The following is a 15,688-nucleotide window of genomic DNA, read 5'->3' on the forward strand; positions in this document are numbered from 1 at the left end:
AAGCGAGCCGTGGTGCATTGTGGGATACAAAATGGCTTCCATTAGCTAGTGCTAGCCTAACGGAGGATCAGTGTGAATAAATGTATATCTATTCTTTTTCTAGTGTTGTCTAGGTGTTTGTGATATTAACTATACTCTATTGTACTTCTATCATGGTGCGTATTGACATTTTTTCGCTGTTTATGAGCATTGCAATACATGTGTATTTAGCGTTATCATAGCAACATTCGAACGCTTAAACACATATACGACGGAGATATCGCTTCTAATGGCAACGTTTTAGTGGTTTGGGTGCAACTTCTTGTGTCTTAGTATAAACCTGAAATCTAACAAAACCTCGTTAAAATGTTATGGATAGTCACAACATTTCCCCTTTTTGATTTATTGTTGAATTCCCAACTGTCGCTCTGGTATCTTACACTATTTTGGTATACATAGCATTAACATCAATATCATCCTAATAATTATGAATTTGTTTTCCTTAAAGTCAACGAAAGCAGAATGCAGAGTGTCCAGTTCCAGTTCAAGGACAGATGACAAAAGCAGAGGCAAGGCTGCCATATTTCTAATAAGATGTGTACAGATCTTGCAGTGCATTTTTAGCGTCAGAAATCTTCTTTTCTTGCAGGAAGAGAAAAGAGGAAGCGGAAACGAAGCCGTAGTAGATCGTCCTCGTCGTCTTCTTCCAGTTCGTCGTCATCCTCTGCGTCGTCGACCTCGTCTTCTTCTTCATCATCGACAGGCTCATCACATTCTTCCAGTCACAGCCGAAGTAGCTCCAGAAGTAGTGGTACGTTACTGTCCTCATCTAATTAGCATAACTGACCATGACGCATGTGCATATAATTTTTTTTTTAATGTCGGAGGCAATGTTCCCTGTAAGGTGCGCGCCTGTGTAATTGCGCACTGCTCAAGCGTCCTCTGCACACGGCAAATCTATGCCACGCACAAAATCAAATAAAAAAATAAGCGCATAACAATTTTCGACACGACAGAGAAAACAGTTTTCGTCATCATTGTTCAAATATTGTAACGTCTGTCGAGACGCTTTGAGGACATGAATTCCATCGATCACTTTACTGAGCAAAACTCTTTATTGTCGGCCATAAACACATCACCAAAACATTAGTAAAAAAAATTATATCTAGCAAAACAGGTCATTTTCTGCAGTACAAACCAGACCAAAAGCAACTTTGTTATATCAACAGCAGCCGCTCACTCTTTCTCACTTGCGCCAACAATGACCCTTCTTGCTACATCATCTTATTCTCTGGCAGACCAGGGTCCTCGTGTAACTGGAGTTGTGTGGCTTTCCTACTAGGAATAGACGTACGTTCAAATCCATAAAACTAGGTACGGCAGTAAAAATTCAGATCTATCAAAGTGTGCACACGCACCAAGTCAAGCACATTTCTTTTTTACATCGCAATCAACTTGAAATCGGTTCCGGGTGTCGGCATGGCTTGGCACTCCCAGATCACGCCTCCCTTCTTAAATACGAAAATCATATTGAAAGTAAACATGTGCTTAAGCATTGCATGTTGTGGCCAATCACAAGCCAGTAGGAGCTGCTTCTTTCTGGTGTTTGGAGCGATGGCCAGCGGGCTAAAATTGCCGTGTGTTGCGGAGAATCACAGACTTAAATAATAATAAATGATCGGGCATCGGAAAAGTGAGGAAGAAGATTGATGTACATCGCAAAAACACAAGTTTATAAAAAAAAAAAGTCGCTGTGACTGGCTTATATGCCAGTACCTTCCTCCTCATCGCTTCCCCAACACGCCGTCCCCTCGCAAACCCCCCGAAGCACAGCGCAATACTTTAAATGTTAACATGCCAACATCTTACTGAGTATACAATAAGGAAATACTTTTACTCTTGTTTGATGACTCAATTTATTATCCTAACACAGGAGCGCTTCTTGCGGAAGCCGCAGTATACGTGACATCCTCCCCGGTCTCGGAGGTGCCAGTTTGTGGCAACCACCTGTTGCTGTTGTCTGCCTGAAATGGCCAAGGAATCACAGGAACCCGTTTTGACAGCAATAGGTGGCAAAATGATTGCCTGAATAGAAAATAAATGTCAGACTCTTCACAAATATTCATCTGAACGTGAAGCATTAAATGCGGTGGCAAAAAAAGTAAATTTTTTGTGCTTTCCTCGACCTTTTTTACATTGTTAAAATTAAATGTTGGCAAAGCCTGAAAGATTGACTCTGTGTGTTGCCAAAGTATCCACAGCCTGTAGAAGTGTACGTACGTACGTACGTAAGCCATGAAGTTGGTGTCAGTTTTGATACATCTCATCTTTGCCGTGAAAACGGGTGTACGCCAAGTTTTTGTGTGACAAAGCTTGTTACGTGAGGTCCCAGGTGTGTACCAAGTCTATGACGGTGTTAAAAAGCGGATATTTTGATGCATACTGCCACCTAACAGGTGGTGCCAAATGTATTTGCGGAGGTCCATATGCGTTTTTATATTTGTACATTGAATGTATAAGTAAGAAAACATTCAATGGTGTTCTTTTTTGTTTTCATCAGCAGTTTAACTGTGATTCACTGTGTTCTCTTAAGACACTCTCAGTAAGTCCAGAAAGCAGACTAAGAAAAGGAAAAAGGACAAACACAAAAAGGTATGATACCATATTATGGTGCAAGTTTATCAATTACTGGTGTCAGTTGCAAAATTGTGTTTGTTTTTGCAGCAGAAAGGCAAGAAAGAGAAGCGACATAAACGTAAAAAGGACAAGAAATCCAAAGGCGCGGAAGACAATTCCGGGCCTGTTCAGATCTCTAAGGTTGTGTACATGTATTTAATGGGTTCTACTTGAAAATGGTCATACCTTCTCTTTTTTGATTATCCAAATATGATGACCGAGCTCCTTTTGTTTGCTTTCTCAGTATTTGAAGGAAAAGAAGAAAGGCGGCAAGTACAGCATGATATCAGGAAAGAAGATAAAGATGAAAGTTAAGAAGTCAAAGAAGGATAAACAGGTATTTCTATTTTTGGAGCTACTTAAGTAGCAATAATTGCTACTTAAATAGCAATAATTGTAGCGTTCTCAAAGTTATATTTTTCAAACCAAAAAATATAACAAGATCCAGTTCGCTCATGTTACCAGCGATGGTTTAAAGGGGAACTGCACTTTTTTTGTAATTTTGCCTATCGTTCACAAATGTTATGTAAGACAAGAAGACACATGTTTGGGGTTTTTTATGCATTTTGACTCGTAAAGAAACGTATAAAATGTCAGCTTACAATGGAGTCAATAGGAGGTCCTGTATTCTAGCCATAAAGTCAGCTAAATAACCATTCAAAACTGCCAACAATACTCCATTTACATTTTATGACTTGAATATGAACCAAGTGATATTGTTATTACAAGCACTAACGCAGACAAACTATTTATAGTGCCGCCTGTGTGGCTATGTTGACATCATCGGCTGGTGAGCTGCTTCCTCGCCTCGGTGCTCGTGAAAGTTTATTCTAGATCATAAATAATGCCTCTCACCTGGATAGTAGAATGATGAGGACATAATCCAACAAATTGGTCAACTTTGGCATCCAATTTAGACCCGAGAATGGTCAGAAAGACACGAAAAGACGCTTGGTTCCACCCACTTTTTTTCTTCACGAGGATTGTGAGTCATTCTTCATCTAAATGGGAATATATCAGTCGGTCCCCCAGTACAGTAGACCTTGTAAAGTAAGTGATATTATGTTTGTTGGCTCTCATGAAGTCTGCAGTGAGTTGTGAAAGGAAAAAGCGAATTGTGATGAATTTTTTTAATTAATGCATCGCCCTTTGCTTAAAATGAGCAAACTATGTAAACATTAAATGTATTATGAATATGCCTGTTAGTACATTATATATATACTTACAGCATGTATATAAAACCTTAATGGAGGTGTTTGAATGTTTTTAAGGGCTTTATAGGCAGAATAGAGTGAATCCAATAGGCTCCATTGTAAGCAGACTTTTGATTGCATTTATTTACGAGTTAGAATGCGTAAAAAAATAAAAAGTATATGTTATTGTCTTACATAAGGATTGTGAATTATAGGCTGAAAATAAAAAATAAAAAGTGCAGTCCCCCTCTAACATGACATATGAAGATTTCATATCACGTTTATTGTGACCACAATTATCACCGTTATCATTATTATTGTGGTATTGTTAAATGTGCTCATAACACATATATATATATATGTGTGTGTATATACACACATATGTACATGTATACACTTAAATATTTTAACCAAGTTTTACTAAAATAATAATAAATTGACACACAATATACTTCCTTGGCAAAAGAAACAATAAATATTGTTCTGGATTCTTAACAGCCATATTTTTATTTGAGTGTTTACATTCTTAAAGTGTTATAATGTTATTTTTTAAATTAATAAAGGCAAATTGAGTGTTCACTCGGCTTCCGGTTTATGTGACATCGCGCGAGTTCACTTTCTGTTGTAGACAGCATAGTCTTTGTTACTAAAATTGTAAAAAAAAAAACTTTGTGTCATATTACTATAGTATAGATCAATCACTAAAAGAGCACAGCCTGTAGGTTCAATTGAATATTTTAGTTATGTGTTTATACAAGTTAGCTTGTGATATGTCATTTCTTAATGTGGAAAGATGTAATGTGTCTCGTATTCATGTTAGCATTTAAGCTTGGTAGCGCTAGTCGGTCAGTGAGTTACATCCCAATTAGTAGCTAAACTCGGTATCATTAGCTGACCACACTCAAATCTATTGCGTGTGTGTTACGTACGAGCGTAGTTTGCGTCATTACATGCTTAAAGCCGGACGAGGGTGGCGTATAATGCTTAAAACACATTGAAAAGTTAGCGCCCTCTTGGCATCCGCCTTAAGGTTGCTTTTAATCAGTCCTTCTCAAATAGTGGGTCGAGCCACCTGGGGAACATGCTTTATCAGTGTCATGCAGTATCATGCCTTAAACTCTGCTTCAAAAAGCTGTGCACTACAAAACGGGCTCATCTTGACTCCCTCATTTTAGATATACTTTTAAAAGCATTCTACTCGTATGGATCCAAGCAACGTTCTGTAAGTTTTACTTACTAAAGTGTCCCATGTGTGATGTCTGTAAGAGTGTTCTCATGCAGTGCTATGGTAATGTAATGAGGCCAGCATTAGCTAACATGTTTACGAGAGTCTGTGTTAGTTTTATTAACCTATAAAGGCATTCTTTTTTTTAACTGTTTTAGTTTCACAAATTCCTCAGTAAATTCCCCAAAACGTCACCGTGGAGTTATGGAATCGGTTTAGCTGATTGGAGAGCTAGCTAACGCAGCTAGCGGGTCCATGGCGATGACTTCTGATTTGTTTGATCAGCCGTTTTACAGGCATCGTTTGCAAACTATTAAGGTGTTTAAATAAACATTTACAGAATATGTTTGTGTAAATAACTCATTTCACAACGTACCGTATTTTTTGGATTATAAATAGCAGTTTTTTTCATAGTTTGGCGAGTTATACTTTGGAGCGATTTATGTGTGAAATTATTAACACATTATCGTAAACTATGAAATAATATTATTTATCTCATTCACGTAAGAGACTAGACGTATATCAGCAATCGTCACACACACACACACGTCAACCAATAAAAATTTGCCGGGGGCGGGTCATGGCAGAATGTGGAAAAAAAAGATGCTACCTGCTACTACTTCCGGACCTTGATCATTTCAACATTGGCGGTAACTTATAAAAACTGAGAAGGGCTGAACAAAAATGGCACCGAAAAGGAAACCATATACTGCAGGTTACAAGCTGGAAGTAGTGAAATATGCAGCAGAAAGAAAGTTTGGAGTAGGCGAGAAACTTGTAAGGGACTGGCGAAAAATTTCCCCCAAAAATGCGACTTATACTCTAGTGCGACTTATATATGTTTTTTTCCTTCTTTATTATGCATTTTCAGCTGATGCGACTTACACTGCGGCGCGACTTATACTCCGAAAAATACGGTATATACCTGCAGCTTATAGTCCGGTGCGGTTTATATATAAAATATATTTTCCTTCTAGAATTTAGTGGGTGCGGCTTATATCCCGATGTGCTCTATAGTCCGCAATATACGTTATGTATATTTTTTGTCAATTCTTATTTGCATTTTACCAGCGAATCTCAAAAAGTACCTAAAGGAGACCCTTTGATGAAATGCGTCTTTTTTTAATTCCGCATGTTACAAGCAAGATGGTGAGCTGGATGTCCTTATTTGGGCATTAGAGGCCTGTACTGAAAGAGAAAAAAAAAAGATATACTTTTAAAAAGCATCACAAATTGCTGAGTTGACTTTTGTTTTGTAGGTTAAAGTGTTTTATATCCCGAGTCAATATTGCTGATCAATTTGAATTGATTATTTGAGTATATGAAAGTTTATTTTTAGTATCAAATGGTTCAAGTTAGTCCAAAATGTGTACCGGTGTGTATATACCGGTATATATATTTTTAATTTTCTGGCAAATTGATGCATTTTAAATATTTTCTGTTAGAGACAATAAACAATGTTAAGGAAGTTATTCTTGTTGCAAGTTGATCAATGTCTCTTTTTTTGTTTTATTTAATGTTTATAAGGAGACAATGATATAGCAGCAGGCGATAGGTGGGCGCAAAATATTTTCTTCTTCCTTTGGGGTGGCATGACAAAAAATAATTTGAGAAGCTAATGAAGGTGTTGCTGTATGCTTTGGCTGATGTGCTTGTTTGGTTTTGCCAGCGGGACAAAAATCGAGCCGAACTTCTGGAATTCTTGAACTCTACCTTGTGATTCCACCGTGGACCCTGCAGCAGTGGACACCGCAGCCGACCTCAGGAAACAAGACTGGCCGGGAGAACGTCAACGTTTTTGTCAAGAGGGGACGATGTGCGCCATTATGAGCTGATTCCAAGACTGAATTCAGAGCAACCTGTTTCTATTAGATGTTATTGGTTATGACCGTATGCACTCACTGGCCACAACAATAGGTACACCTGCACGATCCAATAATGATGCCATAGCAGAGTTAGTAATGCTCAAATGTACCTAATGAAGTGACCAGTTAGTGTAGCTACTTTACTGTTATGCCACTACTGAGTCAGTACCTTTATGATAGCGTTAATGTGACTTTATTGCATTCCCTCTGTACTATATATTATACTATACAGTATAACTATTATCACTTTGATTCATTTGAAAAAGGACTTTCCCACGTCAAAGCAGTTGGATGCATTCATTGAGGTGTCCGAAAACAATAAACCAATCAAATGCTCCATGTCTTTATCTAGCAATATTTTATTCACATTTATTTTATTTCACTTCTTTGCAGCAGCAGCTAATCTGCTTGTTTTGTTGTGAAGAATGCACACAAAAGCTTGTAGTGCGCTGACCTTGAATGTGGGAGTGATGTGTGTGCAGAGAATGACTCATTTCCAAGTGAAGCAGAAAAGACCGAAAATACTGCTAGAAGAGGAATTTCATGTTGAGAGAACGCGAAAACATTTGATTCAAAATGTAAAACAGAATTAACACAAAACCGCCATTAGGATACAAGTGGATCAATGTACCTTTTTCTTTTTAATTATAGGGCCTATCAAAAATGTCATGTTCGACGTATTTATAATCGATTATTTGGAAAGGGTTTTTTCTTTTACAAAGTGTAACTCACCTATTTCACCACTAGGTAGAGCCACGAGTTGGGCTTTCACCTTTTGCATATATTAGATTTGGAGATTGTTAAAGAGGATTGGAGTCATATGGAAAATACATTTCTAAAATAGTTTAATGGGGGGAAAAAATATCCCTAATTAGCTTTTTGTAATTTTTCCTAATGAGAGCCTCCCCCAGCAAACGGAGAAAACCCGCATTATGCCTCTCACAGTTTTACATGAAGTTTTACACATTAAAGGCCTACTGAAATGAATTGTTTTTATTTAAACGGGGATAGCAGATCCATTCTATGTGTCATACTTGATCATTTCGTGATATTGCCATATTTTTGCTGAAAGGATTTAGTAGAGAACATCGACGATAAAGTTCGCAACTTTTGGTCGCTGATAAAAAAAAAAGCCTTGCCTGTACCGGAAGTAGCGTGACATCACAGGTTAAAAGGCTCCTCACATTTCCCCATTGTTTACACCAGCAGCGAGAGCGATTCGGACCGAGAAAGCGACGATTACCCCATTAATTTGAGCCAGGATGAAAGATTCGTGGATGAGGAACGTGAGAGTGACGGACTAGAGTGCAGTGAAGGACGCATCTTTTTTCGCTCTGACCCTAACTTAGGTACAAGCTGGCTCATTGGATTCCACACTCTCCTTTTTCTATTGTGGATCACGGATTTGTATTTTAAACCACCTCGGATACTATATCCTCTTGAAAATGAGTGTCGAGAACGCCAAATGGACATTCACAGTGACTTATCTCCACGACAATACATCGGCGAAGCACTTTAGCTACGGAGCTAACCTGATAGCATCGGGCTTAACTGCAGATAGAAACAAAAGAAATAAACCCCTGACTGGGAGGATAGACAGAAAATCAACAATACTATTAAACCATGGACATGTAACTACACGGTTAATGCTTTCCAGCCTGGCGAAGCTTAACAATGCTGTTGCTAACGACGCCATTGAAGCTAACTTAGCAACGGGACCTCACAGAGCTATGCTAAAAAAAATTAGCTATCCACCTACGCCAGCCAGCCCTCATCTGCTCATCAACACCCGTGCTCACCTGATTGATTGATTGATTGAGACTTTTATTAGTAGGTTGCACAGTGAAGTACATATTCCGTCCAATTGACCACTAAATGGTAACACCCGAATAAGTTTTTCAACTTGTTTAAGTCGGGGTCCACTTAAATTGATTCATGATACAGATATATACTATCATATATACTATCATCATAATACAGTCATCACACAAGATAATCACATTGAATTATCGCTGTATTCCAGCGATCGACGGAGCGACGAAGGACTTCACCCAAACATCAATGCGGTCGGCGGCTAGCATCGGATAGCGCGTCTGCTATCCACCTCAAAGTCCTCCTGGTTGTGTTGCTGCAGCCAGCCGCTAATACACTGATCCCACCTACAACTTTCTTCTTTGCAGTCTTCATTGTTCATTAAACAAATTGCAAAAGATTCACCAACACAGATGTCCAGAATACTGTGGAATTTTGCGATGAAAACCGAGCTTTTTGTATTGGATTCAATGTGTCCGAATACTTCCGTTTCAACGATTGACGTCACGCGCATACGTCATCATACATAGACGTTTTCAACCGGAAGTTTCGCGGGAAATTTAAAATTGCACTTTATAAGTTAACCCGGCCGTATTGGCATGTGTTGCAATGTTAAGATTTCATCATTGATATATAAACTATCAGACTGCGTGGTCGCTAGTAGTGGCTTTCAGTAGGCCTTTAATGAACAATTACTTACAAAACAATACACAACATCGTGTCTTGGTAAAGTGTCTTTCTGCTGGAAATTGTTTAGTGAATGCACACGTAAGACGGCGCTCTCTGCTGGATTCATAGCTGCAGCACTCTTCCCCTTATTTTCTTTACAATTAAAAGATATATATTTACAGTACACTAATTATATTTTTTACAATTTAATAGCAAATAGGACGGGATCTAACGTATGCACTGAACATTTGGGATTGTTAATATATTAACTATACTAACTATTATATAATTTTGTTACTGGGCTTTTTAAAAGTTATTTTTTTAAATGTTGTATTTATTTAAAAATAGTGTTGTATCAGGTATTTAATTTGGGGGTGCTTAAAAAAAACAATTCACATCTGAATTTATTCCGATTCTCAATTGATTCTTAATTTTCAAAAATCAAGTATTTGGGTTTTTTTACAGCTTTTTAAAAAAAAAATGTATCAATGTTTGAATACAAGTCATATGTCAGCAGCCTACAATAGCGTTTGTAAGCTAACATGTTTTTAAAAGTTTTTTTTTCAAAAAAATTTTTTGGACCAAATTATTTTTTTTTTGTTGCAAGAATCGGTTTGACTCAAGAATCGTATTGATTCTGAATCGAGTTGTCACCCCAACAATCAAAACCAAGTCAAATAGTTAGATGTTGTAAGATTCCCATCCCTATTGTCATTTTTTTTAATAACTAAAAAAAACAAGGATTTAAATCATAAAGTAATGTGTGGATATAAAAGCCTTCAGTGATGTGATTTAGGGCTATATAAATAAACATTGATTGATTGATTGATGTTCGACTTCAAAGATGACCTTTCAAAACACCATCATTGATGTCACCACATGACCATTGCTGGAAAAATAATATACAGAAACACATCTACGCACTACTGGTCATTGACCCACATCAACAGTGTACAAAACGTGTTATTTTCTGGCGCATTTAAAAATCAATGAACCCGTATCAGCAATTAAAACATATCTTATGTGGTACTGTCAAAATTCAAATAGCAAAAAACATATCAAATGTGAAAAAATTCAATATTTGAACTCACAATTTGTTGCACTTATTCGACGCCGTATAAGCCGGTGGTAGCCCTCGTAGTCGGCTTATTCCAGTGGAAGTGGCGAGGATTTCCCCATTTCATCGCCAGAACTGCTGAGCTAGCTTCCAGGGTTGGCCGACATGACCTCACAAGATGTAGTCTCTCTTTAAATATCCTTCTTGAAAATGGCCTTGCAAATATATATCTGCCACCTAAACTACGTTTTGTTCTCCTTCTCTGCTAGTCCGGTCTGGCTACGGCGCAACACTTCCTGCTTCCTGCTAAATTGAAACCTGTGAATGGATACTCACTTTGGAATGACAAGCAAGTATCCAATCACAGCCTCGTTAACATCAGGCTACTGTCAACAACTTGTGATCTGATTGGCTATCGCAACTGTCTATCAACTGTATGTCCCCGTTCACTTACAGCGCACAGACATTGTTGATTCTGAAGGCCTCGGGCAGATTTGGTACAGCATGGCAACATAAGCTGGCTGAATTCTGATTGGATAAAAACTCTAACCTAAAAACAGCAGCACTGGAAGGAGCATAATATGACATGAAGAGAATATGAATACTTTTAAATATTTAGGGAAAGTAAATACATAAAATACATTTATCTTTAATTATGATCAGGATTTCTGGTTATTGTTAGAATAATTTTATCTAAGTTATCACAAAAACTTTGTGTTGAAATGAGTTCCCAGCGAGAAGACCAAAAACATGTCTTTGAACCTACCAAGAAGAAGGCTTGTAAAACTCCACTGTGTAGGGGGGGAAGCAACATGAAGGTGTTCTGTTTTCTTTCATGTATTGTAATCAACAGAAAGATATTGTTTTAAAGGCCTACTGAAAGCCACTACTACCGACCACATAGTCTGATAGATGATGAAATCTTAACATTGCAACACATGCCAATAAGGCCGCGTTAACTTATGAAGTGACATTTAAAACTTCCCGGGAAATATCCGGCTGAAACGTCGCGGTATGATGACGTATGTGCGTGACGAAGTCAGAGTAACGGAAGTTATGGTACCCGTAGAATCCTATACAAAAAGCTCTGTTTTCATTTCATAATTCCACAGTATTCTGGACATCTTTTGCAATTTGTTTAATGAACAATGAAGGCTGCAAAGAAGACAGTTGTAGGTGGGATCGGTGTATTAGCAGCGGACTACAGCAACATACCCAGGAGGACTTTGTTGCTAGCCGCGCTAGCCGCGCTAGCCACGCTAGCCACGCTAGCCGGCGACCTCACCTTGACTTCCTACGTCTCCGGGCCGCCAAACGCATCGGGTGAAGTCCTTCGTCCTTCTGCCGATCGCTGGAACGCAGGTGAGCACGGGTGTTGATGAGTAGATGAGGGCTGGCTGGCGTAGGTGGAGAGCTAATGTTTTTAGCATAGCTCTGTGAGGTCCCGTTGCTAAGTTGCTAAGTTAGCTTCAATGGTGTCGTTAGCACAGCATTGTTAACCTTCGCCAGCCTGGAAAGCATTAACCGTGTATTTACATGTCCACGGTTTAATAGTATTGTTGATTTTCTATCCATCCTTCCAGTCAGGGGTTTATTTTTTTGTTTCTATATGCAGTTAAAGCAAGATGCTATCACGTTAGCTCGTAGCTAAAGCATTTCGCCGATGTATTGTCGTGGAGATAAAAGGCACTAAATGTCCATTTCGCGTTCTCGACTCTCATTTTCAAGAGGATATAGTATCCCAGGTGGTTTAAAATACAAATCCGTGATCCACAATAGAAAAAGGAGAGTGTGGAATCCAATGAGCCAGCTTGTACCTAAGTTACGGTCAGAGCGAAAAAAGATACGTCCATCACTGCCTCTCAAGTCCTTCACTCTCACGTTCCTCATCTACGAATCTTTCATCCTCGCTCAAATTAATGGGGTAATCATCACTTTCTCGGTCCGAATCTCTCTCGCTCCATTGTAAACAATGGGGAATTGTGAGGAATACTAGCTCCTGTGACGTCACGCTACTTCCGGTACAGGCAAGGCTTTTTTTTTATCAGCGAGCAAAAGTTGGGAACTTTATCGTCGATTTTCTCTACTAAATCCTTTCAGCAAAAATATGGCAATATCGCGAAATGATCAAGTATGACACATAGAATGGATCTGCTATTCCCGTTTAAATAAAAAAAAAATCATTTCAGTAGGCCTTTAACCCAAGGACTACAAAGCGGAGAGAAGGCAGGATCTGCCCAAGTTCCAGACGACCTCTTTTTGAACTGTTTTACGAACCTCTTTTGGAACCGACCTTTTCTGTGAACTGTTTACGACCCTCGTCCCTTAGAAACAGCTGTGGCCATGTGGTCAGGGAAGGTCCAAATATAAGAAGGAGGCGTGCAATCTTTTGGCAGAGCGTGCTGAGACACTGTCCAAGGGTACAGTGTCCAGGCGACTCTCCTCAAATTGAGCCAAATTGAATTCTGTCTCTGTTTAATTCTTTGCCTCTTGTCTTGTTTAATAGATGTCATCAGTGTTTGAACCTGATAGTTATGTTAGGCCAGCAGAGAAGGCCCACCACTGGTCCATCCATCCACCCATCTTCTTCCGCTTATCCGAGGTCGGGTCGCGGGGGCAGCAGCCTAAGCAGGGAAGCCCAGACTTCCCTCTCCCCAGCCACTTCGTCCAGCTCCTCCCGGGGGATCCCGAAGCGTTCCCAGGCCAGCCGGGAGAGATAGTCTTCCCAACGTGTCCTGGGTCTTCCCCGTGGCCTCCTACCGGTCGGACGTGCCCGAAACACCTCCCTAGGGAGGCGTTCGGGTGTCATCCTGACCACCTCATCTGGCTCCTCTCCATGTGGAGGAGCAGTCATCCGGGAGGAGCTGAAAGTAAAGTAAAGCCGCTGCTCCCACCACTGGTGTCTGCACAAACACATTTGCATAAAATGTACTTATTTTTTTTACCAGAATGACGCTGCAAATTTACATTTTAAACTAATTTTATTGCCGTAGAAAAGTTTTGCACCCCTCATTGCAATGCATGAGAACATCCAGTAGATACATTGTGCTCGTCTACAACCGTGTATTTTTAGTTACGTGGGCATTTCGACCGGAGTGAAGCATCCCCGCTTTGCATAAACGTGTCTCTAAGTATCGGACATGGCTGCAGGAGAAGACACATCACACCAGTTTACTGCCTTTGTACCGGAAGTCCGGCATGCTCCACACCCTCTCCCCTTTCTCCGTGCACCTTTCCACGTCCTCCGACACCGTCTTCAGGTCGCTCAAGCCGGCCCCGTCGGCCGCCGTCAGGCCCGCCGTGCTGCCGAACGGGTTGATCCTGATGCGAGACCGGAAGTTGACCAGGGACATGCTCGTGGCGCGTTTGTTGTTCCATTGGCGGGCGAGCCGCTGGGCTTCCTGCTCCTCCTTCATTTGGTCCACGGCCTCCAGGAGGACCGAGCGGAAGACGCCGGACACCTCCTGGACCTCGGGCTCGCCGGCTCGGATGGCATCACGGAACCTGGGCATAGAAAAAAAAAAACAGTGATGCCGACTCGCAACTTTTCAGGTCTTTTGATGGTCACCGTTAGAGACGTCCGATAATATCGGCCGATAAATGCTTTAAATTGCAATATCGGAAATTATCGGTATCGGTTTCAACCTCTCGATTTTCCCGGGAGACTCCCGAATTTCAGTGCCCCTCCCGAAAATCTCCCGGGGCAACATTTTTGGGGGCGTGCCTTAGAGGCACTGGCCGCAGCCGGCCCTTTGTGCGTCCCTGTCCGGCCCGCGTGAGGCCAATTATAAATTACAAAATACATTTAAAAAAGTATCTATGTCGAGTGTGCAATACAACGGTGCTGCTTTTGTTTTGAAAATCGTTATTTGTATTACTTCCGTGTGGACGTATGCGTGTGCGTGATTGTGTGCGAATGTGAACAGCTGCAATCACAAATTACAAAATAAAGTTGAAAAAACATCTATGTTGTGCGCGCAATACAACTGTGCTGCTTTTATTTTAAAAAGTATTATTTATGGGCGTGTGTCCGTGTGTAACCTGCGAGTGAAGGTGCACATGCAGCGACAAGTGATGCACGGTTTACACCCGAGACGCTAAAAAGAGAAAAGTTGATGACGAATGGCGTGTTTTAAACAAGACGTGGACTGCCAAGCAACGTTCCCTCTAAGGTGCGTGCCTGCGCAATTGCGCACTGCTCAAGCGTCCGCTGCGCACAGCAAATATATGCTGCACACCAAATCAAATCCCATCTGAATTCTAAACAAAATAAACATATTTATTCTATGTAATTTTGCAATGCAACTTTGAGTGACAGTGACAACAAGCGGCCCTAACGGTGTTCGTCAACACCGTTCAATTGAACACCGTTCAATTATTGTAACGTCTATCGAGATGCTTCGAGGACAGGAATTATATCGATCATTTTATTGAGCAAAACTGTTTATATTCGGACATAACCACACCAACAACATGAGTAAAACAATTATATCTCGAAAAACTAGTATCTGTCACCAACACGCATAGCACTAAACCACTGGTGCGTTTATGGCCACACAAAAAGTCGGACAACTCAAACACCACACAAAGTTACACTATGACTCCTCAGTCATACGTGTGCTTATTTTACTGTCATTTATTATTAATGTTAATTTATTTATATTAGTCATGGAATGCTGTTACACACACTATGTTGAAGTATTACTATTATTATTAATTATTATTATTATTATTATTATTTATCTTACGGTATACATCAAAAAATAATATTGAGCAAAATTTAATTGAAATATTGTCGATGTGGCCCTCCAGCAGTGCTCGGGTTGCTCATGCGGCCCCCGGTAAAAATTAATTGCCCACCCCTGGCCTTTAGCGTCCTCTACAACCTGTCATCACGTCCGCTTTTCCTCCATACAAACAGCGTGCCGGCCCAGTCACATAATATATGTGGCTTATACACACACACACACAAGTGAATGCAAAGCATACTTGATCAACAGCCGTACATACATACAGCCATGTGTGCAATATTTTGATTATAAGTAAAAATGTAATATCTATAAAATAATTGAATTTATTGCGTTAGTCCTAGAACCTTATGTCTAGGACTAACGCAATAAATTAAATAAATGTCTTGGGTCACCATATATGATGTTCTCGGAGTCTCTCCATGAGCGAAACAACCAGGAATAAAATAAAATAATCCGAAAAA

General features: G+C 39.9%; 2 protein-coding genes across 3 annotated transcripts in view; one reads left to right on the forward strand and one right to left on the reverse strand.

Annotated features, from left to right (window-relative positions):
• Positions 1 to 19: 19 nt before the first annotated feature.
• Positions 20 to 7,272, forward strand: LOC133635650 (protein FAM133-like). 2 transcript variants are annotated; one of them, XM_062028884.1, is made up of 7 exons: positions 20 to 155; positions 488 to 548; positions 629 to 790; positions 2,573 to 2,631; positions 2,704 to 2,796; positions 2,900 to 2,992; positions 6,743 to 7,272. In XM_062028884.1, exons 1-7 carry the CDS (start codon positions 153 to 155, stop codon positions 6,791 to 6,793), a joined length of 522 nt encoding a protein of 173 aa, XP_061884868.1. In that variant the 5' UTR covers positions 20 to 152; the 3' UTR covers positions 6,794 to 7,272. The 2 variants fall into 2 exon arrangements, with proteins under 2 accessions (XP_061884868.1, XP_061884869.1); XM_062028885.1 differs by having other exon boundaries at positions 2,707 to 2,796.
• A 6,166-nt stretch (positions 7,273 to 13,438) lies between these two features.
• Positions 13,439 to 15,688, reverse strand: part of LOC133635651 (protein RD3-like) — a 7,480-nt gene continuing 5,230 nt past the window's right edge. Inside the window, 1 exon segment of the mRNA XM_062028886.1 lies at positions 13,439 to 13,980. Within this exon segment, the coding sequence (XP_061884870.1) occupies positions 13,638 to 13,980 (343 nt within the window). The 3' untranslated portion in view covers positions 13,439 to 13,637.

The sequence above is a fragment of the Entelurus aequoreus genome, linkage group LG20 (genome assembly GCF_033978785.1).
Source record: "Entelurus aequoreus isolate RoL-2023_Sb linkage group LG20, RoL_Eaeq_v1.1, whole genome shotgun sequence".
In the NCBI taxonomy this organism is placed as follows: Eukaryota; Metazoa; Chordata; class Actinopteri; order Syngnathiformes; family Syngnathidae; genus Entelurus; species Entelurus aequoreus.